At 48.2% G+C, this 24,277-nt stretch overlaps 1 protein-coding gene across 1 annotated transcript in view; it reads right to left on the bottom strand.

Moving 5' to 3' along the window:
- LOC122472073 (formin-like protein 5) overlaps positions 1-24,277 on the bottom strand; it is a 56,361-nt gene that overhangs the window by 30,492 nt on the left and 1,592 nt on the right. The window contains exon 2 of the mRNA XM_043561381.1: positions 17,976-18,504. Coding sequence (XP_043417316.1) covers positions 17,976-18,504 — 529 coding nt within the window. The remainder of the gene's footprint in view (positions 1-17,975; positions 18,505-24,277) is intronic.

Raw genomic sequence — 24,277 nt, forward strand, 5'->3', positions numbered from 1 at the left:
CTGTTTCTACCTCCTAGGTGGATGGGTGCTGGCACTGTGCACATTTCATGTCAATTACAAGAAATTGTTACCTGGAAACCACAAGCTGCAGAGCGCTGTGTGCTTTGATTCGACTTCCCGGGAAAGTCCAAGGCGAGAGGCATTTTCCCCCCGCAGGTGCTCACAGGCACCTGGGGACCCCCAGGGATGGCCGCGGGGCAGGGGGGGGAGGGTAAGGGATGGGAGGTCGTGGGCAGGGGTCTCGCGGACCCTAGCAGCCCCGCGTGCGGTGTGGCGTTGCCTAGAAACGCCTGATTGTGATTTGATTATTAGCCTCGCGCAGGCCTCCCTCTGGAGACAGTTAGCGGGACTGTCCGACTGCGCTGGACGCTTTTTGCCGAGCGGACCAGGTCAGTTCTGTGACCCGCAGCGATGTCCTTTTCGTGTGGTGGCCTGGGCCATTCCCTAGAGCAAGTGGGTGGCAGTGTGGCTTCCTTCACTGACCGCATCTCGGAGGTCATCAAAGATGTGCGGGTGGAGGGAACCGACAAGGTGGGAGAAGGACCTGACTCTGACCGAAAAGAGAGTCAAGTGAGTCGGGAAACCTTAAGATCGGAGAATCAGAGACTTAAAAGTCTTTGTAGTCACCTGGAAGAGAAGTATGAAGCCTCGGAGCTTCAAATAAAGCGGCAGACTCTTAGCTACCGACATCAGCTACAACAGAAAGAGGTAGAAATGAAACTTCTTAAAGTGAGACAGATAGGGCTCAAGAACCAGTTGCTGGAGCTCCAATCAGCCCTTCAATCCACCACAGCGTCACCTTCCTTGGGTTACGGTATCAACTACTTTGCGTCAGCTTCCCCGGGGGATGACCTGGACTTTGCTGACCTCATTTGGTCACAACAAGAAATAAGCAGACTGTCAAATGAAGTTTTAAGACTGGAGGCTGAAGTTAGCCATCGGAAGCATTTGTCCCAGACTTCAGCACCGGGAGCGAATAGCGCCGAGCAAAATGAAATCTACAAACTGCAGGTTACCATCAGGGAACTCGAACAGAATCGACAGGAGGCAATGGATGACCATCAACTTGAAAAGGCAGTACTGCAGAACGTCTATCAACAGACACTGGCAGAGATACGTCGCAGGTACCATCAAAAGTCAAGAGGCTATGAAAAAAGAATCAAAGAACTGGAAAATCTGTTAGAGAAGGACGACTCTGGACTCAGAGCAGCTGATGAGTCTGTCATTGAGCATATGCAAAACACCATTCAAGTGCTACAGACTGAAAAAGCGGAGTCTACCAGGAAAATTGAAGAACTTGAGGACACCGTCAAAGACATCAATAGCAAATTATCTTCGGTAGAAAGTGAGAGAGACGCTTTAAGGAGAGAATGGGACCGGATACATGAGGAAAAGAAAGAGAGGATTGAAGAATGGGAATCGCAGCCTTCCGTGTTGAGGCAAAGTGATACAGTGACGGAAAAGGAAAGAGTTCTTTCCGAGAGTACAGCGGTGGAAGAAGCGTCTGGACTGCGGCGAGTGCTGTCCGATGCGGAAAAGGAGATGACGCCACGGTGTAGCTCAACCCAGGGTGACAATCTCATTGGAGACGATCTGAAACTTGAAGAGCGAGTCTACGTTTTAGAACAAGAAAACTCATTAGGTCAAGGACGGGAAGCACTTCAACTGGCACTTTGGAAAGTGAGCCATGAGCAGGAAGTGATTGAACGTACGGCTCCAGGAGGTGTGAATTTGGATTCAGAAGGAGAGCATTTAAGACGTGACTTGGAGGCCGACGGACAAAAATCCACTCAGGGTAGGGCCGAGAAGGAACTCCCAACAGCAGAGCTGGGGGACTTCGATGGACAGAAACAAACCACACAGCCCAGGGTTTGGATGAAAGGTCAGCTATCAGAACCACAAGATGAAGGCAACGGCATCAACGGCAACGTGGAACACGACCTCAATGATGAAAAGAGAGCTTGTCCACGTGAAGATGAGCAAATGGACATAGCTAAAGACTTAGATGCGCAAAACGAAGAATCACCTCAAAGTCAACTGGCTGTTAATGATTTGCATCGGTCAGATCCGTCGCAAACACATAATTTAAACATCCCGAAGGAGAACGTTGAACTTAAGGAACACATTAAACAAGACGAGGAGGAATCTGCTAGAGCTGAGAAGGAGCCAGCACAGTCTCTTGATCAAGACTCTGACAATACTGTTGAAGATGACTCACTTCCAGGGAGGGAAACGACGGTTAGAAAGTTGCAGCAAAGCCTTTCAGAAATGGAAGAGCTGAATGGCAATTTAAAGAAAGCTGCCTGCAATCTCAAGGTGGAAAATGGAAAGTTGGTTTTGGAGCTTGAAGACGTAAGACGTCGGCTGGAAGAAACTACTGTCTGTAACCGTAAGAATTCTCTGGAAACAAAATCTATTACGCGGGCCTTAAAAATAGAAAAAGGACAGTTAATCGTAAAATTGTGCCGGGCTGAAAAGAAGCTGTTGGAGGAAACAGCCAGGTATGAGCAAGCTATTAAAGAACTGACCAACACGTATCACTTGTCTAAGTCCTCCTCCCACTTAGAGCAGGAGTGTTTAATTCAACGCAGTCAAGAGAAAGACGATGAAATACTACAACTCAAAAAGAGTGTTGAGCAGATGGATGCCGACCATAGAGACACTAAGGAAATGCTCTCCTCTGCTTTGGAGGAGCATAAGCGATTGACACAACTTATTAAAGAGAAAGAAATCTGTATTGAAAAACTTGAAAGAAGGCCAGAGCTCCAGGAGCTATTAGAGAAGTACGTCCAAGTCGTAAGAGAAAACGAAATTTTACAGCAAACCGTGGAGGAGCAAGACGTTCGTCTTGCATCCACCAGAGAAGAAAATGAATTTCTGCAAGACGAACTGGAGTGTCTGAGAGAACACAGCCAAACCGTACCTGTGGTCGACCCGCAAACGCAAGACTGTATCATGGAACTAGAATCCGAGGTGTATCAGCTGAATGTAGAAAGAGTCTGTCTGGTAGACGAAATCAAACAACAACAAAAGATCATTGAGGATCAACGCCAGGCTAAGCTGCAATGGCTTCGTTCTTTACAAGACCAGAAACGGAAGGTAGATGATCTAACACACCAGCATGAGCAAATGAACATTCAACACGCTCAGCTCCTTTTAGCGAAAGATGAGGAGATTAAGATTTTGCAGAACACAATAGAGCAAATGAAAACCCAGATCCTTCAAAAACCCAGCACATTCCTACAAAACATTCTGATGTTTCTCAAGTAACAACGATTCAGCATCTTCCTGTAGAAAAACGGAAGTGAAAAGCATGATTTACCTGAAGCTGAAACTGAAAGATTAAGTAAAAGGAACAAAAGGCCAAGAGTTGGAGATTAAAAATAAAAAAAATTAAAAAAAATTAAAAAAAAAAGAATTGGAGATTAAACTCCTCACTGAAAAGAACATCTGATTAACTGAACAGACTGAACACCCATCCAAAGATGAGACTGGTAAACTAACTCAGATTATCCGGCAAAAAGATTTGGAGATAGACGACCGCCCCAGCAGGACGTCTGTGGCTTCCTACAACCAGAATGTGGCAAACCTTCAGCAGCAATTGCAAGGTATGCTTTGGAAAGAGAACAAGTATTAGCTGTCTTGCAGGAGAACTAGGGAAAACAGCAATCTGAACAGAGAGTACCACAAAATGACAGATAGAATGGTTGCCAAAGAAGCATATCTCATGAAGCTGTAGGATGAAAATATTCACTAGAATCGAGTCTAGCGACCAGGACGTGTTTAGAGACACGATTCAGAATTTGTCACACGTTATTCAAGAAAAAGACATTGAAGTGGATGCATTAAGGCAGAAATGTCAGGCTTTATTGGCAATTTTGCAAACATCCGGCACTGCCGATGAGGTTACAGGTGTCAGTATCGATGGGGTCAAGGAGCTTCTACAGGAACGGGACAAATTAAAACAGCAGGTTAAGATCATGGAAGAATGGAAATAGCACCTGATGACTTCGGTACGAAATACGAAGCGGGAGTCACCCCAGCTTCAGAAACCTCTTCAACAACTTCAGCCGAGGGTTCTGACAGTGACAATAATCCTAGACTACAGATGACCTGTACTGGCCTGGTCCAGAGTCACGAAGGAAACGAAATCAAACGAAAAAAATTCAGAAACAGGACTGACACAAATGCAGCTCAGCACCGCGGAGCTCTGCAATGGCAAGGATCTGCTTTTAGGGAAATTCGCCATCATTTCGTTCCAGCCCTCCACCGAATCATCCGAGTCAGCAGGCTCTCTTAAGGCAATTAAGTCTGACGTATCGAGTGAGTCTTCTCGATTGCTCCATCAAGAGGTAGGGGAGCTCAGAGAGTCAAAGCAGGAAAAAAGATGCCACAATGAGAACCCTCCAGGACGATAACCAGAGACTGTCTGCTTCGACACTGCCCCTTCAGAACTGGAAAGAAAACAACACGAACACCCCGCTTCGGAGATCAAGCAGCTCAAGGAGAAGCGAGATGTTTTACCAAACTTACTTCAGGAAAAACAGCTCCTGTTTTCCCAAAGCAGAAAACGTGATGAATTGCTTCCCCTGAACGAGAATTTCACCGGCGACGTGGGTGAAAAGGAACTTTTGAGGCAGGCAGTAACAAATCTGAAGGAGGCTGAGTACTGGCTTTAGAAAAAGTACCACCATGTCTTAAAACTACCCTTGGATCCACACCCAGAAACACAGATGGGATTTCCCAAGCCACGGCCACTGCTGTGTCTCTGATTAACCCACCTGGACCGGAAACGGATGGGGGTGGGCATCATCTTCTAAATGCTGTGACTGACACTTTACCCACGTACAACACCATGAATACTGTCACCTGGGAAGAGGACTGACCTGGCCAAAGACCTTTCAAAGCAATACAGGATTCTTAAGCCAGAGAGGAGACAGTACTTGAAAGAAACCAAGTCACTATGCGTGTGTACCTTATCACAAAATGGCCTTTTGCGAAATGTAATAGATTTATAGTTTTGGTTTAAGTTAAATAAAAATATCCTTAATATTTGAAGAGACTGTCTCTTAAGGACTGCAGAGGTATTCACCAAACTGAAAACAGTGGCTACTTGTGGGGCACCTGGGTGGCTCAGTCGGTGGAGCGTCCGAAAAAGAGCTCAGGTCTATAGGCAGGAGGGAGCAGGAAGAAGGAAGTAAAAAAAAGGTGGGCTGGTTACTGCCAGGTTCCTTTCCTTTAGGGGATGTCAGGGGCTTATCATGCAGATGACCTGACTCATGATGATCAGGCCAGTCAACGGTTTAAGGTTCCCTTTCTGGGAGAGCCAAAAGTGTAATTACGTGAAGTCTTAGTTTGGTGGAGTGGGACTTAGCATAAGCGACTCCAGTTTGGGTATGCTGTCTTGTCTTTAACACTCTCAAGGTGGAAAGAACCAGCACTGGAAAGGCTCGCCCAGTTGCCACTAGAGAAGGAGGGGCATCTGCTTCAGGGCTCTGCACTAAAGCACCCCTAAAGCACCAGGGGTCAAGTGGGGCCTTAAGTACAGTCTACGCTTTCCTTACAAAGCACATTCCCTGGTTCAGGGCTGAATGTGCCAGGGGAAAGAGACACATTCTCCTCCAAGAAGGAGCCCTCCCATTGCCAAGCTGTGTGGCCAAGGGGTTGTGTCTACCCAGAGGGGGCACATCTTGCAAATCCACTCAAAGGCATTATAGAAGCTAGCAGCAAGCCTGAGCTGTACCACCCCTGCACTGCTGTGGCCCTGAAAGGGCGGGCCTACGCCAGCCGACTCCATCTTGTTCTGTGTCCTTCACCTTGACCACACCTCCTCCCCTTGAGTAAACCCTCCCTCACCTGCCGGACCCTTCCCCAGGATCCCTCCCCAGCCAATCGGCTGAGGCCATAGCCATTACCTCACCAACTGCCCCCAGGCCCCAATAAAGCCTTTGTCCTTTTGAAACTCGCTCTCTTTCCCTGGTATCTCACCGCTGCGTCGGTGCAGGTAGGGGATTGAGCTCGAGCTAGCTCGAATAAAGGCTCTTTGCTTTTGCATCGGACTCGGCTCCCTAGTGGTCTTTGGGGATCACGAATTCTGGGCATAACAGCCCCTCCGATCTCTACTACCCCTCAGAACATGGAGGACAGGTTCCTATGGACCCCATCCCCGAATCAGGCTTACCCTGACAGGTCACCTGAAGAGCAACCTTTTGTTCATTATGAATCACAAATCATTTGCAAAATAGGAAGCTGCCTAAAGGCTGGCATGAGCTCCCCGTGAACTGCTGTAGGAGGCAGATGGTTGCCAATTAAGGTAGGACTCGGCCATCATGGATTCAGTAGGGCTTCAAACGGGGTGCCTCAAACAGGCTTTGTTCACGCGCCGAGAGGCTCCAGCTCTAAATGCCGAGGCACCTTCGCCCTGGCCTGTCCTTGTTGTTTCCAGAGCTGACAGAAGCCCAGCTGTGGATGTTCAGGGACATCTTTGGGCAGAATACCAAGCCTCGCAGCAGTCGGCCCCTGTTCAATTAAGAGAAGAGAGGACTGATAAATGTTCGGTTTACTTGCATCCCCTCAAATATCCAACACGAGGGAGACAATAATCTCATACATTCTGAAGTAACTTAAACTCATTAACATTGAAAAAAAGAAAGAAGGGAAGAAAGCATTCTGCAGCAATGAGCTGACACAGAGGACAGGGATTTGGTGACGTCACACAACAAGCCAAAGATGTGGCTCAGAAAAGACAGGAAACCCACTCGGGATACTTAAAAGTATGACCGCTCAGCTAGCTAGCTCACCAACTAACCAGACAGGCAAACCAGGACCAGGAGATCAGTCTCAAACACCCTGTGAAGTGAGGATGGACGGTTGAGTTCTGTTCTCAATGTGAAACCCGAATGAATTATCCTGGAGGAGGGAGAACTGCTATCAACTAAACAAACAATATGCTGGTAAAAGAGCTGTGTGATGATAACCATTAAGCACATTCATTCAGATGCTGTACACACATTTCATGCCCTCTGTTCAAGACATAGGCTCCTCATCTGTCACAGTCACACACACACGATGTACGTACTTGCTCTGATGCCAGCAGATACAAAGCCCCTCTCCCTCGGCACGCACACCACTCACCCGAGACCACCCAGGGAAAGGGCCTCCACACGCCGACCGCACGTGCACCTTCATCCATTCCCCCGCCTCAGAGCCACGCGTACCAGTGGCCAGCCTCTTCATGCCTAGCAAGATGATGGGACGTTCTGCAAAGCTGGTGGGGTCACGCTACTCCTCAGGAAGGTGCCGCCTCCTGTGGCCTTGTGTGGCCCCTGGCTTGGGTCATGGCACTGCAAGCACTGCTCTGCTCCCCCTAAGGGTGTAAGGACCCTGTTGACCTGAGGCTCCAGGTTGGCCATCCACAAGTCAGTACCTGGGATCTATCCTAGGCTGTGAGGACCCGGGGAAGACACAGGAAGACACCCACTTCTGTCCTCTGGGAAGTCCTGCTGCTCTGTTCTCTGTGAAACAGAGAGTTATAAATGCAGAAGGAACCAGCCAGACTGGGGATATAAACAAGGGCAGCTGGCTGGGTGGCCCCCCGTGAATGAAGCCCTAGGCCCCATTTCAAGAAGACAGATGCTGCCCAAGCCCTAGATTAGAAGAGAAGCTAGAAATAGGATTTTCAAAGGAACGCTCCTCATTAAAAAAAAATGCTATCAGGACACATGGGTGGCCGTCAGCTGAGCGTCTGACTTCGGCTCAGCTCATGATCTCAATGGGGATGGGTTTGAGCCCCACATCAGGCTCTGTGCTGACAGCCCAGAGCCTGAAGCCTGCTTTGGATTCTGTGTCTCCTCTCTCTCTCTCTGCCTATCCTCTACTCACCATCTGTCTCTCAAATAAATAAATAAATAAATAAATAAATAAATAAATAAGATGTTGAAATGAAACAAAATAAATTTTAGAAATGCTATCAAATTCTTTAAATCTCCCCTTTTCCAAGATAAAACAAATCTATTTGCAACTTGGTCTGTTGTCCCAAATATCTGGTGAATCATAGCTTTTGCTGTACTTGAGGATGCCGTTTTGGTTAATCTTCATCATCAACAGCTCTTCTGGTTATTGCATGTGTGCGAAAACTTCATGGTCACGATGTTTCTGATGGGGCTTTCCACACATGACAACTGTCTTGGACCTCAGCACAGAAATAATTTTCATGCTAACCTGGGCTCCTTCCAGAGTTTTCTTTTTCTCTACCCCCAGTGTACCCACCTGTACCCTGGACTCACCGCACTGACCTCTGCACTGACCTCACGGTAACACAGATGTTGAGGAACGATGGGGCCTTTTACACTTTACAGGATCTGTTGATTGTCATCCACCCAAAGAACCTTCTCAAACATTTGTAATACAGAAGGTCCAAAGAAGAGCTTGACGGGTTAGGGGAATTTCTAAGGAAGGTGGCCTTCTTAAGTTCCCAAAAGCCTTCTAGGGTGGCATTTGCTTTTTCTGTTCACAATACAGTTCTCAGTTTATTGGGCTGAAATACTGTCCAGACTCTGACGTCGGACCCATTTCTGAGGTGGACTTACCGAAGTAAAGGCTGGCATGGAAGGTGTAATTTCAAAGCATTCATTCACAATGAGAAATACAATTGTTCATTCAAGCCCAATGGCCAGCACCATCTTTACTGTAGAGAAAGCCACATGGGAAGCCAAACTATAACTAAAAGTTTGCCGATGGGGGGAAAATGAATTTGATTCACCTCAAACGGAGTAGCCACGCTGAGTCTGGCCAGAAGCCAGGGCCTCTGGCTTCTCATTCATCTGCTAAATGTCACCATGCGTTCTCAAGAGAAAGAATACTCTAGGCAAAATCACACTTTGTACCGAAAGGCTTTTGTCCCAAATCTAAACCGTGTGGCCCATTTTAGAGGCAGGCCAAGGTCCTACTCCAGGGTAAGCAATTCTTCCTCCCTGGCCTCTTCTCTCACATTTACTGCTTGATTGGGGGGCTCGTGGAACACCCAGAGACACAGCGCTCAAGTTCCCCTTCAGAAGAAGCAAACTGCCGTGGCAAGACTATGAATCACTGACAGCCTCCACCTGGCAGCTCCTCCCAGGTACTTAGATTTGAACCAAGGTAACGCTTTTTGTGGGTTGGTCCTTGGCCAAGACTGAGAAGTATGGCAGTACTAGGGGCTGGTCATTTCTGCCCAGTGCAGGACTCCTCTAATGGGCAACCTGGGCTCTGGAGCACCCTCTACTCTGGAAGTCCCCTGGGATTCTGGACATTCTGGACAAGAGACGGGAACTCCTTGAGAGGAACAAGACATCGAGAGGACCCAAGGAAGAGGTGACCTGGGCTTGCCTCTCTATAGCCCCAGAAGGATGTGCCGGCGCCTTGGCTGCAAAGACTCAGACCTCAGTGATGAACAGTATCTTTATTCCAAAGTCCTCTGCTGGGATTGTGGTGTCCTGAGCAGGTATTCTTCCAGTTTCAGTGAAGCAATTCCTTCAAGAAACAGTCTAATGGTATTTCCAAATCCTCCAAGCTGGGTAACCAGGGGGATTTTATGAGACATATTTATTCTACAATCCAGCATCTCACAAGACATCCAGAAGCTTCTTGTAAGCTGCCTCTCCTGCCTGCCTCCCAGGCAGAATTCTCACGTTGCTTCTCAGACATGAAAAATAAAATGAAAAAGCTCCTGTTGTGCAGGATGAAACCGTCTGAGCTGAAAGGTTCCTGCTTCCACCCCAGCCAGTTGGTAGACATGCCTGTCTTCCACCTCCTTCCTGTCTGTGTAAGTCCCCTTGTGGCTGGGAGCCTTTCTCTGCCGTGGTCAACCCGACTTTAGATCTGCAAGGCCGAGGCCGTGGTTGAAATGTAACACAAAACTACCCTACTTCAATTTTCATTTCTATGAGACCTTTCTAATGATTCCTTCTTGAACTGACGCTTAAATGGCTAAAGACTGATCATAATAGAACATTGAATCGTTGACTTGTCTAACTCTCTCAGCCCTAATGAACTATTGTGTTTTCACTGAGCAGCTTACATGGTGTTTTCTTCCTGTCACTGAAGAGAGCAAGGGGGCTGAGGCAGAATTCAGATGAGCCCACGCTCACTTGGTGTTCTCATCCTAGTCATTTTCCATCCGACAGCGAGGAACAGAGCCCTCTGGAGGGAGAATCACAGAGTTCTGGGGAACAAGCTTTCCGACGTGATCACATGCAGGTCCTCAGAGAGGAAGAAGGCGGCTGAAGAGGAGTTACCAGAGACCATGTCACCCTGTTGGGATTCCTAGACGGGGTGCAGGCTCTGCGTGTTAAAGGCTGGTGTTGGAGCCACTCCAGTTACCTTTCTTCACACACCCCCTTCTCACTGCCTATGGTGTCACCTCCGTGCCATCCCCCGGGTGCCCACCACCCTCCCCTGTCACCAGATCATTCCAGAAGCCTCTTGACTGACCCGTGTTTATCCCAGCTTCACTACAGTCTGCTTCCAGCACAGCAGCAAGAGGTCTTTCATGTCCCTCTCCATCTGAGGACCCTCCAGTGGCTCCCAGCTCACTTAGAGGAAAGCCAGGGTTCTGACCACAGCCTCCACCCCCACTGTTCCCTCTAACGTCGCCTCTTAGCGCTCACCCTTTGCTTGTTCAGCTCCAGCACTACTGACCTCCTACCTCAGATATTCTTCACACGCTTCCTCTTTAGGGCTTTTCACTTGCCATCCCCTCTACTGGAACAGAACTCTCCTGGAAACCTGCGGGTTCACTCCCTCATACCTTTATCCAAATGTCATCATTCAATGGGGCCTCTACCCCTTACATACTCCCTGGCCTCCATCTCTGTCTTCTTTTTCTCCATAGACTTTACTACTGACACACACTTTACTTCACCTACTGATTTTGTTTACTGTTGATCCACCTGACTGGGATCTTAGCTCTAGGAGGGCAAGGATTTTCCTCTGTTGTTTTCACTGCTGAATCGTCAGTGCCTAGAAAAATGTCCAGCACTAATTAGGTGTGCAAAGACATTTTTTTTGAGTGACTAGACTACATAAATCAATGTAAACATGCATAAATGAATGAACAGGCATTCATTTCTGGCCAAGAATCCCAACGGCCAGAGTCTACTCTAGGCCAGAAGCCTGGACGTATCTGCACTTTGCATTCTAGGATTCTGGGCATAAAGAAATCTTCCAATGGGAGACGGCGATGCTAAAGGCAGAGTGAGATCCAGAGCTCAGAATGAGCCCCAGCCTTCCAGCCAGAAGCGCTGATTTAAGCCTAGGGCAACATGATGCAGGAGGAGGGGATGTGAACCTGAGTTCAAAAAGGCCCTGCTTCACAGCATGAGAAGGGACAAGTGGACTCAAGGAGCTTCCCTGGAGGCATCAGATAAAGACAGTCCGGTGAGTGGAGGAGGCATCACTGTGAACACCCCTTGAGTCTGGGGATGCTCTGGGAGCCTGGGGATGGTTTTGGCTGTTAGAGCCCAGAACAATCCAGGACAATTTTCCAGAAGGAGAAGAGGGGACGTTGGCTACCTAGGACCATGTCCTTTGTATAGGACCGATTCAATAGAATCGTGGGGCCAAGGACAATGACTGAGACACATCCCTCTCCGAAGGCTTCTGGAGAGGGGAGTTCCATTTATCCCCTGTTCGCCAAGTCTGGGGTTTCAAACTTCTTACAAAAAAGTAGTATTTCTCCATGAGACTTCGACATTTGAGAACCTCAGTCAGTTCAACCCAACACTTATGTATTCATCAAATTTTCAAGGTACGCACATTTTACATTCTGACAGTTGTGTCAATCCGCCCACCAGAAATTGTGTACCGATTTATATTGTCTGTTTCTCACGCCTTACATTGAGTATCTCTTTCTACCTGCTTTGAGGGGAATCCTATTTCCCAGAGACTTGTCTGCTTGATTTATCCTTCCAAAGTTCTGGTCCTTGATTTGATTCATCAATTCCACAGACTTTTTGCTTTGTGATTAATGGAGGCTCGTTTCTTTATTAATTTCTTCCACCACTTTTTATTTTGCTGTTCATTTTCTCAATCTTCCAACGTTTTAAGCGTATTTATGTCAGCAGTATCAGCTTTAGATGATGAATTTTTACTAAGAATAACTTTAGTCCCATCCCCGTATGTATTTGTATACAGTGGTCTCATCATCTTAAATGTCTAGTCTGTCTTTTCAGTATTGATTTCCACTTTGACAGAGGAGCTATTTTTTATTTTGTTTAACTTCCAGATGGCTATCATTTATCTTCATTTAGGCACAGTCTTGCTATTAATGGGATCAGGAAATCGAGTTTGTAAAATTTTCATTTGGGGATTGGTTGTGGATTTCTTTGCCTGGGTACGTACATTGTATCAGTCAGGATGGGTTAGGTTAAGCTGCAATTAACAACTAAATATTCTCAGTGCCTTAACTACCATGGGTAAGCTGGGTGTTCTTCTCATCATGTCCATTTAAGGACTGGAGAGGATAGAGGCTCCACTTTGACAACTGCTTCCATGATCACAGGGGCAAAGAAAAGAGAACCTGGCTCTTAAAGCCACTTCTGTGTTCATTTCATTGGCTGAAGGAAGTTCAGATGCCAAGGTTCCACACAGCATGGATGTCTTAACCTCCCAAGGGAGGAGGACTGAGTATTTGGGCATAAACATTCTATCATATGCATTCAACAGATACTTATAAAGGACTGTGGAGACACCTCCTGCTATATACCAGAATTTGTCATAGACTTTGGAATCCTAGCAGATATTGTCAGTTGATGTCCTGCCTCCCCTTCTCATCCCTGACCCTCCTGTTATCATCCACTTTCCAGCCAGAGGAGGCCATGTGACCCAGATGTAAGTGGAAGTTGGTGAGGTTCCTAGGAAAGCTTTTTTTTTTTTTTTTTCTTTTTTAAGCTTTTGTTTTCCTGATGTTGGTGCTGCCTGGTCTTCTTCCTCCTTCTTCCTGTCTTGAGTGCTAATGTTGAGAAAGGCCAAGAGAATGCCAGAAACATTTGCCTTGACATTGTTGAGCATCTGAACCAATGTCAGCAGCTGCCTACTCACAGATTTCTCATATGAAGAAAAAGGTACCCTCGTGTTTGTATAAACCACTGTGGTTGGGTTTCTTGTTACTTGCATCTGAAAGCATTTCTGAGTCATAATCGAATTCAGCATGTAAACAAGACAATTCCCATCTTCAGTGAGAACTAATCCATTAGCAGTATTGTTATGAAATTATAGAAAATACGTTCATTGGTCTCTGCCCCCAGTTCCTGCACACAACTCCCAAAAGCCTTGTAATTTCCTAACCCATCAGAGCACTAAGAGCTTCTTTTGTTCCAATATTTGAGATATGATCCCAGTTCCTGACACAGTTCCTAAATTCCCCAGAATTTCCTGGGTGATAGCAGTGCCTTTTGTTCTAATGAGAAAACTCCGGATGGGCTAATGGGTGGCCCCTGGATGGGGGCTGGTTACTAGAGAGACCGTGATTAGAAGCTGGGGATTTTCAGCCCTACCACCTCTCTCTGTGCCTTGCCCCTCCGACCATTCTCCACAGAGGAAAGAGGGATGAAAACGAGTCAATAGTTGTTCATGCCAACGTGATGAAGTCTCCATAAAAATCCAATGGCACAGGGTTTGGAGAACTTCCGTGCTGGTGAACAGGGTTGGTGAACCCTCCCAGAACTTGCCCCATGTATCTCTTCATCTGGACAGTCCTCTGTATGCTCTGTCACACATCATCTTTGTCAATGTAAATCAGTGTTTCTCTCAGTCCTATGAGCTGTTCTAGCAAGTAACCGAATTCAAAACGGGGGTGGTGGTGGTCATGGGAACCTCTGACTAGCAACCAGGTCAACATAAAATGTGGGTAATCTGAGGACCTACCACTTGGAAATGGCATCTGAAGTGGGGGGCAGTCTCGTGGGACCGGGCCCTTAACCTATGGGTTCTGTGCTACTCCTGTTAGGGTCGGAATTGAATTGAATTGTAAGATACCCAGCTGGTATCACGGAGAATTGCTTGGTACCAGGGGGCGGGAGGGGAACACGACACATCTGGTGTTAGAAGTGTTGTGAGTGTGGTCGTTGTGTGAGAGTAAAGGAGAGAGTCACAAGAAGAGTGCGTTTTTCCTCCTCATCTGTGGACAGCTGAAAAGAATGCTAAATATGTATTCTAAATATGTAAAAGAATTTATACGGTCCCAGATGATCAAAGGTGTTCAAATATGTGCTAGGAGACAAAGTAAGATTGTCAAAATGTTGATCATCGTTGCACAAAGAATCTATTTTTTCCCAACACATAGTTTTCTCAATTATTATAGGTGCAACAACCACACTAACAATTACTTAGCCAACTCTAATTTTCACTGGTATCAGTGACTCACCACTGTTATTTTTACAACAGCTTTATGGAAACTAGAATTCACATACCATATAATTGACCAATTTAAAATGTACCTAGTTCTTAGTATATCTGCGGAGTTGAGCAACTATCCCCACAATCTATTTTAGGGTGTTGGCATCACTCCAGCAAGAAACTCTATATCCTCTCAGGAGAACTCCTTATTTCCTCCCCACCTCCCCCAACCCCGCTTGCCCCTCCTCCATCCCACTTCTGCCCACAGCCCTAGGCACCCACTGATCTCTTTTCTGTTTCCACGGACTGACCTCTTCTGGACATTTCATACACGTGGAATGATACACACATCAGGTGGTCGTTCAAGATGAGCTCCGCCCACTTACACGTTCTCCCAGTTCGTCCGTCTTGTAGCACACATCGGCCCTTCGTTTCTTTTACTCCCAGTTATTCCATTGGATGAGTACAGCACATTTCTTCATCCATTCGCTGGACGTTGCATTTTTTTCCCTTTTTTCTATGATGAATAATGCTGCTGCAAACATTCACGTACAAGTTTTTGTTTGAACACCTGTTTTTCATTCTTTGGGGGTATATACCTGTCAGTGAAATTACTGGATGTGTAACTTTTTGAGGAACTTCCAGGCTGTCTTCCTAAGTGGCTGCACCCTTTTACATTTCTACCAACAGCGCATCACATTCCTATTTCTCCTATCCTCTCCAATGCTTGTTATCATCTGTCTTTTTTATTGTAGCCATTCTAGGAAGTGTAAAGTGGTATCCTGTTGAGGGTTGGATTTGCATTTCCCTGATGACTAACAATGTCGACATCTTTTCACATGTTTATTGGCCATGGGTGTATCTTCTTAGACTGAGTTTTTTGCCCACTTTTTCCATTTTTTAAAAAATGTTTTATTTATTTTTGAGAGTCAGAGAGAGAGAGAGAGAGAGAGAGAGAGAGAGAGGCAGAGATAGAGAGAGACACAGAAGCTCAAGCAGGGTCCAGGCTTTGAGCTGTTAGCACAGAGACAGAGGTGGGGCTTGAGCCCACAAACCGTGAAATCACGACCTGAGCCAAAGTTGGACGTTTAACTGACTGAGCCACCCAGGCATCCCTTTTGCCCATTCTTAAATTGAGTTGTTTTTGCGTTTTTGAGTTGTAAGAGTTCTGTATCTATATTAGTACAAGTTTCTTGTCAGAAATAGGATTTGCAAACATTATCTCCCATTCTATGGGTTGTCTTTTCACTTTTCAACTATGTCCTTTAAAGCACAAACATTTTTTGATGTTTACTTATTTTGAGAGAGAGTGAGAGAGAGAGTGCATGAGCGGGGGCAGGAGCAGAGACAGAGGGAGAGAATCCCAAGCAGGCTCCATGCTGTCAGCATAGAGCCCGACGTGGGGCTTGATCTCACGAACTGTGGGATCATGACCTGAACCGAAATCAAGAAATGCTTAACTGACTGAGCCAGCCAGGCACCCCAAAGCACAAAATTTTTAAATTTTGATAATGTCAATTACCTGTTTTTTTCCTTCTGCTGTGTTTTTGGTGTCAAGGCCACAGAGATTTACATCTATGCTTTCTTCTAAGAATTTAATAGTTTTAGCACTTAACATTATTTAGGTCTTTGGTCCATTTTGAGTTCATTTTTACCTATGGTGTGAGGTAGAAGTTCAACTTCATTCTTTTGCATGCAATATCCAGTTGTCCCCACACTGTTGAAAAGACTGTTCTTTCTCCCATTGGGTTGTCTTGATGCGTTTGTTGAAAATCAATTGGCTATAAATATGATGGTACATTTCTAGATTTTCAATTCTATCCCATTAATCAACACGTCTTTCCTTACACTAATACCACACTATCTCGATTACTGTAGCTTTCCAAGAAGTTTTTAAGTCAGGAAGGGTGAGTTCTCCAACTCTGTCCTTCTCTTATAAGATCTGCTTTGGCTATTTTGGGTTCCATAAATTCCCACATGAATTTTAGCAGCAGCCTGTCAGTTTCGGCAAAGAAGCCAGCTGTGGTTTTGATCAAGATTTCATTGAATCTGTAGATCAATGGGAGAAGTGCTGCCATCTTAACAACATCGTCTTCCAATCCATGAGTCTGTTTATTTAAATCTTGTTTAATTTCCTTCAATAATGTTTTATAGTTTTAGTGTACAAGTTTTGAATCTCTTTTTCAGTTAAATGTAATTAGTATTTTATCTTTTGATGCTGTTGCAAAGGCAATTGTTTTTTTTTTGGGGGGGGGTTAGGTTTATTAATTTATTTTGAGAGTGAGAGTGCGTGAGTGGGGGGAATGCAGAGAGAGAGAATCCCAAGCAGGCTTAGCATTGTATGTGCAGAGCCCAACGCAGGGCTCCAACTCAAGAACCAGGAGATCATGACCTGAGCTGGTCTATAGCCTGGCCCCCTGAGGCTTGGAGTTGAACAACGAAATTGAACAAAACTAAGCAAAACGTTGGGGGGGGGGGGGGGGGGGGGGGGGGGGGGGGAATGAAAGTGTAAAAAGCAAAGATAGAAAGCTCAAGGGGAGGTAAAAGTGTTTTCAGACACACACAGAAAAGGAGTGTCCCCACGTGCTCTGGCCAAACCAAACGCCCCCTTTTACTCAACTGTTGAAAACAAAGAAGAAAAAAAGCGATGAAAAAGTCACACTTTCATACCCCTTCTCGGAAGAAACAGTCAGCGGGGACAGGACGGCTCACTGCCCTGAAAGACCTTGAAAGATTTACCCCAGATAACACAGCACACCATGATCAACCTCCAGAGGCTCTCAAAACCACTACAAACTCCGGTCTCTTCTGTCATTTCATCATCGATCGTTTCCTGTCAAGCATTGAAGCCATACCAGAGAAACCTGGACAAGGATTTGCTCCCCAATCCAAAGTGAGAAAAGCTGTTTGGAAAGCCCCCCCCCCCTTTTTGTTTTTCCATTTGCCCAAGGCCTTTCCACAATTCTTTCCTCCCGGTTCCAAATGTCTACAGGTCAAGAACTTGAGCAGTCCGGTCCACAGGGGCCACGGTTGGGAGACGGCACACCCTCCAAAGTCCCTCCAAGGGAGTCCCGAGTCTCACTAGCGGCTCCGATGGGCTCTGATGGCCCCTTCCTTATTTACTGCCATCAGGCACTTGGAGGTGGACGGTCGGTGGGCAGCGGCCGGGCGACCCGGAAAGGCTGAGAATGCCGCCCCCCAGAGCACCGCGCCCGCCCGGCCTCGGGCACACTTCGCCCAAGGCAAAGCCCCGGGAGAGGGGGGGAGGCCCGGGGAAAGCTTGGGGCCAGACCCCAGAGGACGACGCTCAGCGGGGCCGGAACAATGGGCGGCGGGGACCCGCGCGGGGGGCGTCCCGGGAGGCCGGCCCGCCCCGCCCCGCTGTTCCCGGGAGCTCGGGCGGCGGCCCGAGCTGGGCGCCAGGCCGCGGCGTGGCGCAGCCCTCGTCCCTGGCCCGCAGCGGACCCGGCGCGGAGCGGGCGGGCGGCCGGGCCGGAGCGCGGGGCCCCGCGGGGCAGCCGGCCCGCCCCGGCCCGGCCTGCGCCCAGACCCCGACCCCAGGTCTCCGGGCCGCGCGCTCCGGCCCGGCACGGCTCACTCACCTGCCCACGGTCTGGTTGGCCAGCTGTTTCCTGCGGTTTAACTGCCTCTTCACGGCGGCCGCGCCAGCTGCGGCCCGCGGGTCTCGGACCGTGCAGCTCGGGGGACGGCCTGGCGGGACTACATTGCTTCCCGGCCGCCGGCAGCAGTGGGGGCGATGGCGGCTGCTCCGGGGCCGGAGCCCATCCCTCTCCGCCGGGTCACTTCCAGCGGCGCCACCCGCCGGGGGGCCGCGTTTGAAGTGTTTCTTCATGGCGGCGGCCGCGGCGGCCCGCGGGGCTCGGGCCGGGGAGGTCGGGGGACTGCCTGGCGCAGATACATCGCTTGCCGGCGGAGACAGCGTAGGCGGCGGCGGCGGCGACGGCGGCGGCAGCGGAGGCTCCTCCTCCTCCCCCTCCCGGGCCGGAACATCGCCCTCGCTGACGCGGGGGACGGCCTGGCGGAGGTTCGTCGCTTCCAGCCGAGGCGGCGGCGGAGGCGGCGGCGGCGGCGGCCGCGGCCGCGGCGGCTCCTCCTCTTGCTCCTCCTCCTCTTCCTCCACCTCCTTCTCCTCCCAGGCCGGAGCAATTATGCCACAGGGGTCTAGATACTTGGGGGTGTAGTGAGGGCAGTATCGTGAACACAGACATGTATCACACACCTGGAAGCACGAGGCTCGAGTGTATTTATTCATTCGTTCCACAGAAATTATTGAGCGTATCCGTTGTGCCAAAGCCTTCTTTTTTGAATGGTTGGTGGGTATTCAGTTATTGGGAACACATGATGAATAGGACTGACGTGGCGTCTGAGGGCAGCACCACCTCGTCGGAAAAGACAGGAAGCAAATAATTCCCCGTGAAATACACAATTACGGTTTTGTGTTGAGTGCTGAGAAATACGGCATGCCATTCGAGTTTGTAATTTAGGCAATAATGTTGAAGCTGAGATCAGAAAGGCTGAATGCAAAACGGGATATAGGAGGGTGTTGGGGCAGAGCAGGGGAGTGCGGACTGTTAAAGGAATGGATAGAATGCCCTTGAAGCTGGGGCCACTAGGGAATGTAGGTGGGGAATGCCAAGGTTTTGGGTTAAGGCTCGCACTTTTTGTAGGTTCTTGGAGACTAAGCATAGTCATTTAAAACATGGACCTCGGGGCCAGGCTCTGTCAAGCTGATCCTAGCTCTGCCGCTAAACCATTCTGCATCAAGTTTCTTGATCGGGCTCTGCTTCTGATGCTGCGTCTCCCTCTCTTTCTGCCCCTCTCCTGCTCATGCTGTGTCTCTTTCTCTCAAAAAATAAATAAGTGTTAAAAAAAATTGAGAAAGAAAGAAAGAAAGAAAGAAAGAAAGAAAGAAAGAAAGAAAGAAAGAAAGAAAGAAAGAAAGAAAGAAACCACAGATGCTCACGTCCTACTCTAGACTCACGGAATCAGAATCTGCTGGGATAGGTCCTGGGCTATAAAGACTGGGCGTGTTTCCCATCTGGGCGCATTTCATTGAAGCTTCTTTTGCACTGGCCTTTCCCTCATCTGAAAAAAACACGCAAAAAGATTGTGAGAATCCGTAAGTTAGTGTTTTAAGACATGTTGTAGGTCTCTCTCCTTCAAGTTCCGTGATATCTTCACCGTAATGTGTTAAACCCTTCAATCTTGTCAAAAGATCACGTTATTAAACAGGGATTCCTTGGGGCGCCTGGCTGGCGCAGTCGGTTAACCGTCCGACTTCAGCCAGGTCACGATCTCGCGGTCCGGGAGTTCGAGCCCCGCGTCAGGCTCTGGGCTGATGGCTCAGAGCCTGGAGCCTGTTTCCGATTCTGTGTCTCCCTCTCTCTCTGCCCCTCCCCTGTTCAAACTCTGTCTCTCTCTGTCCCAAAAATAAATAAACGTTGAAAAAAAAATTAAAAAAAAAACAAACAGGGATTCCTTGCGTGAACCGTGGGCTGTCTGTCGTCTGAGTTTTGAAGTGGGGGGATAACAATGGTAACCCGCCTTCGGGATGTGAGGATTCAATGAGATCGCAGACACGAGGCAGTTAGCACGGATCTGGCACAGCGTGAAGCCTTCAATAAATTGTTACTACTGGTTTTGATTTCCCTCCATTCCGAACACTGTTTGGTTGAAGTTACTGAATATGTCATCCCTGTGGATCAGGCTGGTTCCCCCCGCCTCAGGTTACGGCCATAACAGCCCTAATTTAACACAGGAGCCAGTTAGCTTCCCAGGACTCGTGCGGTTCTGTTACTTCCCTTGCAGGTTGTTCCCTCCTTCCTTTCAGAGCCCTCCCGGGGATAGTGGTGATGTGAACGGTGTCAGACGGCTGTCGGCGGGATTAAATGTGGCGCGCTCCCCACAGTGCCTGGCACGTGGCAGGGGTCGAAGACTGGTGGTTATTATCAGCACTGTCCCAGTTGTCATCGTCAGTGCCGTGACCATCAGCATGGGCCTGTGCTCTCAGTCCTGCGGTCCTACAGTGAGAACTCTTCTGAGCGGACATTCTGGGCTTATGCTTAAAAATTCCATGGGATTCCGCAGGTATTTTTCCAGCGCTTACTGTGATCGCTAACTCTCGCCACTACCCATCTCCCCTCTCCTTGTCTTCTCCGTCCTGTGCTGCCCGCCCAAGGCAGTTCCCTCTGTTGTTTACCCCTGACCCCCTCTCCCCAGACCCTCCCTGTGTCCTGGGAAATTCCCACTCCTTAATCGCCAGCCTCGTCTCTTTCCTCAGCCTCTCCTTAGCCATCTCTTCCCTCTCTTTGCTTTGACCCTGGTCCTTCCCCGGGAATATCCTTTTTTGAAGTCCTCTCAGATGGTGCCTCTGTTTTCTCATAGCCCCGGGGTATGAGATTTCAGGATCGGGGGTGCAAGATTTGTGTCCTTGTTCTTTGACCCCCCCCAACCCCCCGTTTGTTTGAGATCCGTGGTCCCCAGGTGCAGCATCCTCTCTTCCTCCTCATTACTGTTTTCTCCTGGTTATTCACCTGATTCGTGGACGTCTTGGGTGCCTGGCCCACAGTCCTCCTGTCTGTCTCGACCTTCTTGCCATCAGCCGAGTCGGCTTCACGGTGCGTGTGGAGGACCCAGGCTACGCACAGGGCACTCGTTTTCTGGAACGCCTCGTCTCTAGTGATCACCTCTTCTCATCCATGTCTGTCACCATCGCCGCGGTGGCACCCTGCGTTTCCGCCCTGGTGCCGCGCCGCCTTATGCGTGAGCAGCGCGGCCTCTCTCGACCCCTGATCTCTGCTTTCCACCTTGCTTGGTCAATTATTTCTGCTATGTCCTCAGGGTGTTTTTCCTTAGGACCTGAGGGGTTTGGTTTTTTTTTTTTTTTCTGTCCTTTAGATGCCCTCTAGGCTAGTATCTCTGAGTAAAGCTTAGAGTTTCCCCTGAGATGGCCCCCTGAGAAGGACAATGGTGGGGACAGACTTGTAGGAGGTGAGGGAGGGAGCCCTGTGGATGTCTCTGGAAACGGTGTCCCAGGCAGAGAGCAGGCAGGGTAGGAAGCCCCATGGAGGGAGCAGGCCTGACTTGTTCCAGGAAGGACCAGGCCAGCATGAGGGAGAAGGAGGAGGGCTGAAGGGGTCTTAGGGACTTGTGGTGGTGTCCCATGGAGAATTTTGAACCGAAGAACGAGGTGACCTGACTTGGGTTTTAATGGGATCACTCTAGCTTCTCTGTTGAGAGCAGCCTGTAGGGAGCAAGGACGGAAGCAGGGAGATCAGTTCATAGGCTGATGGAATATTCCAAGACAGAGGTGCTGCTGTCTTGGGTCAGGATGGGAGCACTGGAAGGGCTGAGAATCGCCCAGATTCTGGGTACGTTTTGAAGGAGGAGGTGATGGGATGTGTTGACAGATCGGATGTGGGTGAGGCCAGTGAGTGAAAGAAGAAGCCAAGCCCTGTGGCTCATCTCAGATGCGGCTCCCACCAGGAGGCCCCTGACACCTGCAGACCAGGCCCAGCCCCTTCCGTGTTCTCTGTGCGTGTCCTTGGCGGTGGTCAGTCCGGCTGCGGCGTAGGCGTAGTGTTGAACGTTTGTCTCCCCCCCGCGAGAAGAAAGGTGCGGGGAATGACCGTGTCTGCCTTAGCCACGTGCCTGCTAGACCCATTTCTCAGGCGGCAAAGTGACGAGGAACTGAATGCCGATGCTCAGGGTTGCACTTCCTGATGAGGTCTCAACATTCTGCTGTTCTGTTTCACTGGATTTCAGTGGTCTGTCTGTTTTAGAAACCAGGCCAGGGGCTGTAAGACTGAAATCCTGTTGTAAAAATTACGCAAGTTAATCTGATTTCAACCGAATCCAAAAATGTCCCCCTTGAGGTGCAGGTGGGTCACAGGATCACCTCCCTGGAGAGGCGGCATTTTCCCAAGGGCCTAGGCCTTTCCAGCACACGGATTGCATCTTTGCAGCCGTGCCCAGAGAGCAGCGCTTGAGAGATTGATCTGAATATTTGAGGGTGGGGGCTGCTGCTTTCCATCCTCAGAGAAGATGTGTCACTTTAGAATTGGAATATTCTGGTGAGGATAAATTAGCTGCCCAACTTGCCCATCAGGAAGGTCCCGTAAATCGTGGATTTTCTGCAACCCTCTCCTCATGTTTTCAAAAAAGGAACAAATTAAAATTTGGAAAATATCTATGAAAAACAATGATTTCACATCTAGAATACTAATTTTTTTAATGATTATGTTTTTAAGATTTTTTAATTTTTTAAACATTATTATTATTATTGATGTTTATTTATTTTTGAGGGGGTAGGTGGAGGAGCAGAGAGAGAGAGGGCGAGAAAGGCTCCATGCCATCTATGTGGAGCCCAGTGTGGGGCTCGGTCCCACAAACCATGAGATCGTGACCTGAGCCAAAATCAAGAGCCAGGCACTTAACCAACGGAGCCACTCATGTGCCCCTAAGATTTTATTTATTTATTTTTTGTTATTTTCTTAATGCTTATTTATTTTGAGAGCGTGCGCGAGCGAGCGAGCGAGTGGGCGAGTGTGTGCACGCCGGGTTGAGGAGGGTGGCAGAGAGAGAGAGGGAAAGAAAGAATCCCAAACGGGCTCCATTCTGTCAGTGCAGAGCCTCACGCGGGGCTTGATCTCACAAAATGTGAGATCATGACCTGAGCTGATATCAAGAGTCAGATGCTTAACTGACTGAGCCACCCAGATTCCCCCCCGCCCGCACCCCCAAGATTTTGTTTTTAAGTAGTCTCTACACCCAACGTGGAGCTCAAACTCACAACCCTGAGGTCAAGAATCACATACTCTCGGGGCGCCTGGGTGGTGCAGTCGGTTAACCGTCCGACTTCAGCCAGGTCACGATCTCGCGGTCCATGAGTTCGAGCCCCACGTCAGGCTCTGGGCTGATGGCTCGGAGCCTGGAGCCTGTTTCTGATTCTGTGTCTCCCTCTCTCTCTGCCCCTCCCCCATTCATGCTCTGTCTCTCTCTGTCCCAAAAATAAATAAAAAACGTTGAAAAAAAAAAAAAGAATCACATACTCTTTGAGCCAGCTAGGTGCCCCTTAATGGTTAATTTGTTAAAGGGCCAAATGAGTACTTTTCCCCAACTCATTAGTCTAATTTGAATATACTGTACATATAATTTTTTGTCTCCTTTTTTTGTTGTTGTTGTAATGGCTGAACAGTATTCTACAATGTGGTTTTAGTTTATGGGACTGTTCTTCTGTTCATTATTTGGGTAGCTATGATTTTGCTCTTAAAACGGGGCTGCGATAAACATCTTTGCATGTGCGTTTCAGGTTTCCAGTGAGATGGATTTCAGGGGAGAAGCCTTTGCAAAGTGGTCCTCGAAAGAGGTTGTGTCCGTTTCTGTTCTCATGGGAAAAGAGATGCTAAACACAGAGTATTCTCAGTCTCTTAAATTGTTTGTCAGCTGGCAGGTGGATAATACCTCTTAAAATTTTTTATTTTATTTAAAAAACTTTTTAGTATACTCACTAGTAAGACTGAGTATTTTTATTTAAAAAAATTTTATGTTTATTTTTGAGAGAGTGAGAGAGAGAGAGAGCAAGCGGGGATGGGGCAGAGAGAGGGAGAGAGAGGATCCGAAGCAGGCTCTGTGCTATTGGCACAGAGCCTGACGCGGGGCTCGAACTCACAAACTGTGAGATCATGACCTGAGGCGAAGCCAGACGTTCAACCGCCTGAGCCACCCTGGTGTCCTAAGACTGAGCATTTTTAGTTCTTCACTATCTCTGATATTTTTTTACATGACGCCTTTCTCCTTATATTTTCCTAACTGGGTTTTTGGTTTTTTGTTTCATTTATGTTTTTATTGGTCTGTAAGAACTTGTCATATGTATGGTAGTAGT

The sequence above is a fragment of the Prionailurus bengalensis genome, chromosome E3 (genome assembly GCF_016509475.1).
Source record: "Prionailurus bengalensis isolate Pbe53 chromosome E3, Fcat_Pben_1.1_paternal_pri, whole genome shotgun sequence".
NCBI classification, from domain to species: Eukaryota; Metazoa; Chordata; class Mammalia; order Carnivora; family Felidae; genus Prionailurus; species Prionailurus bengalensis.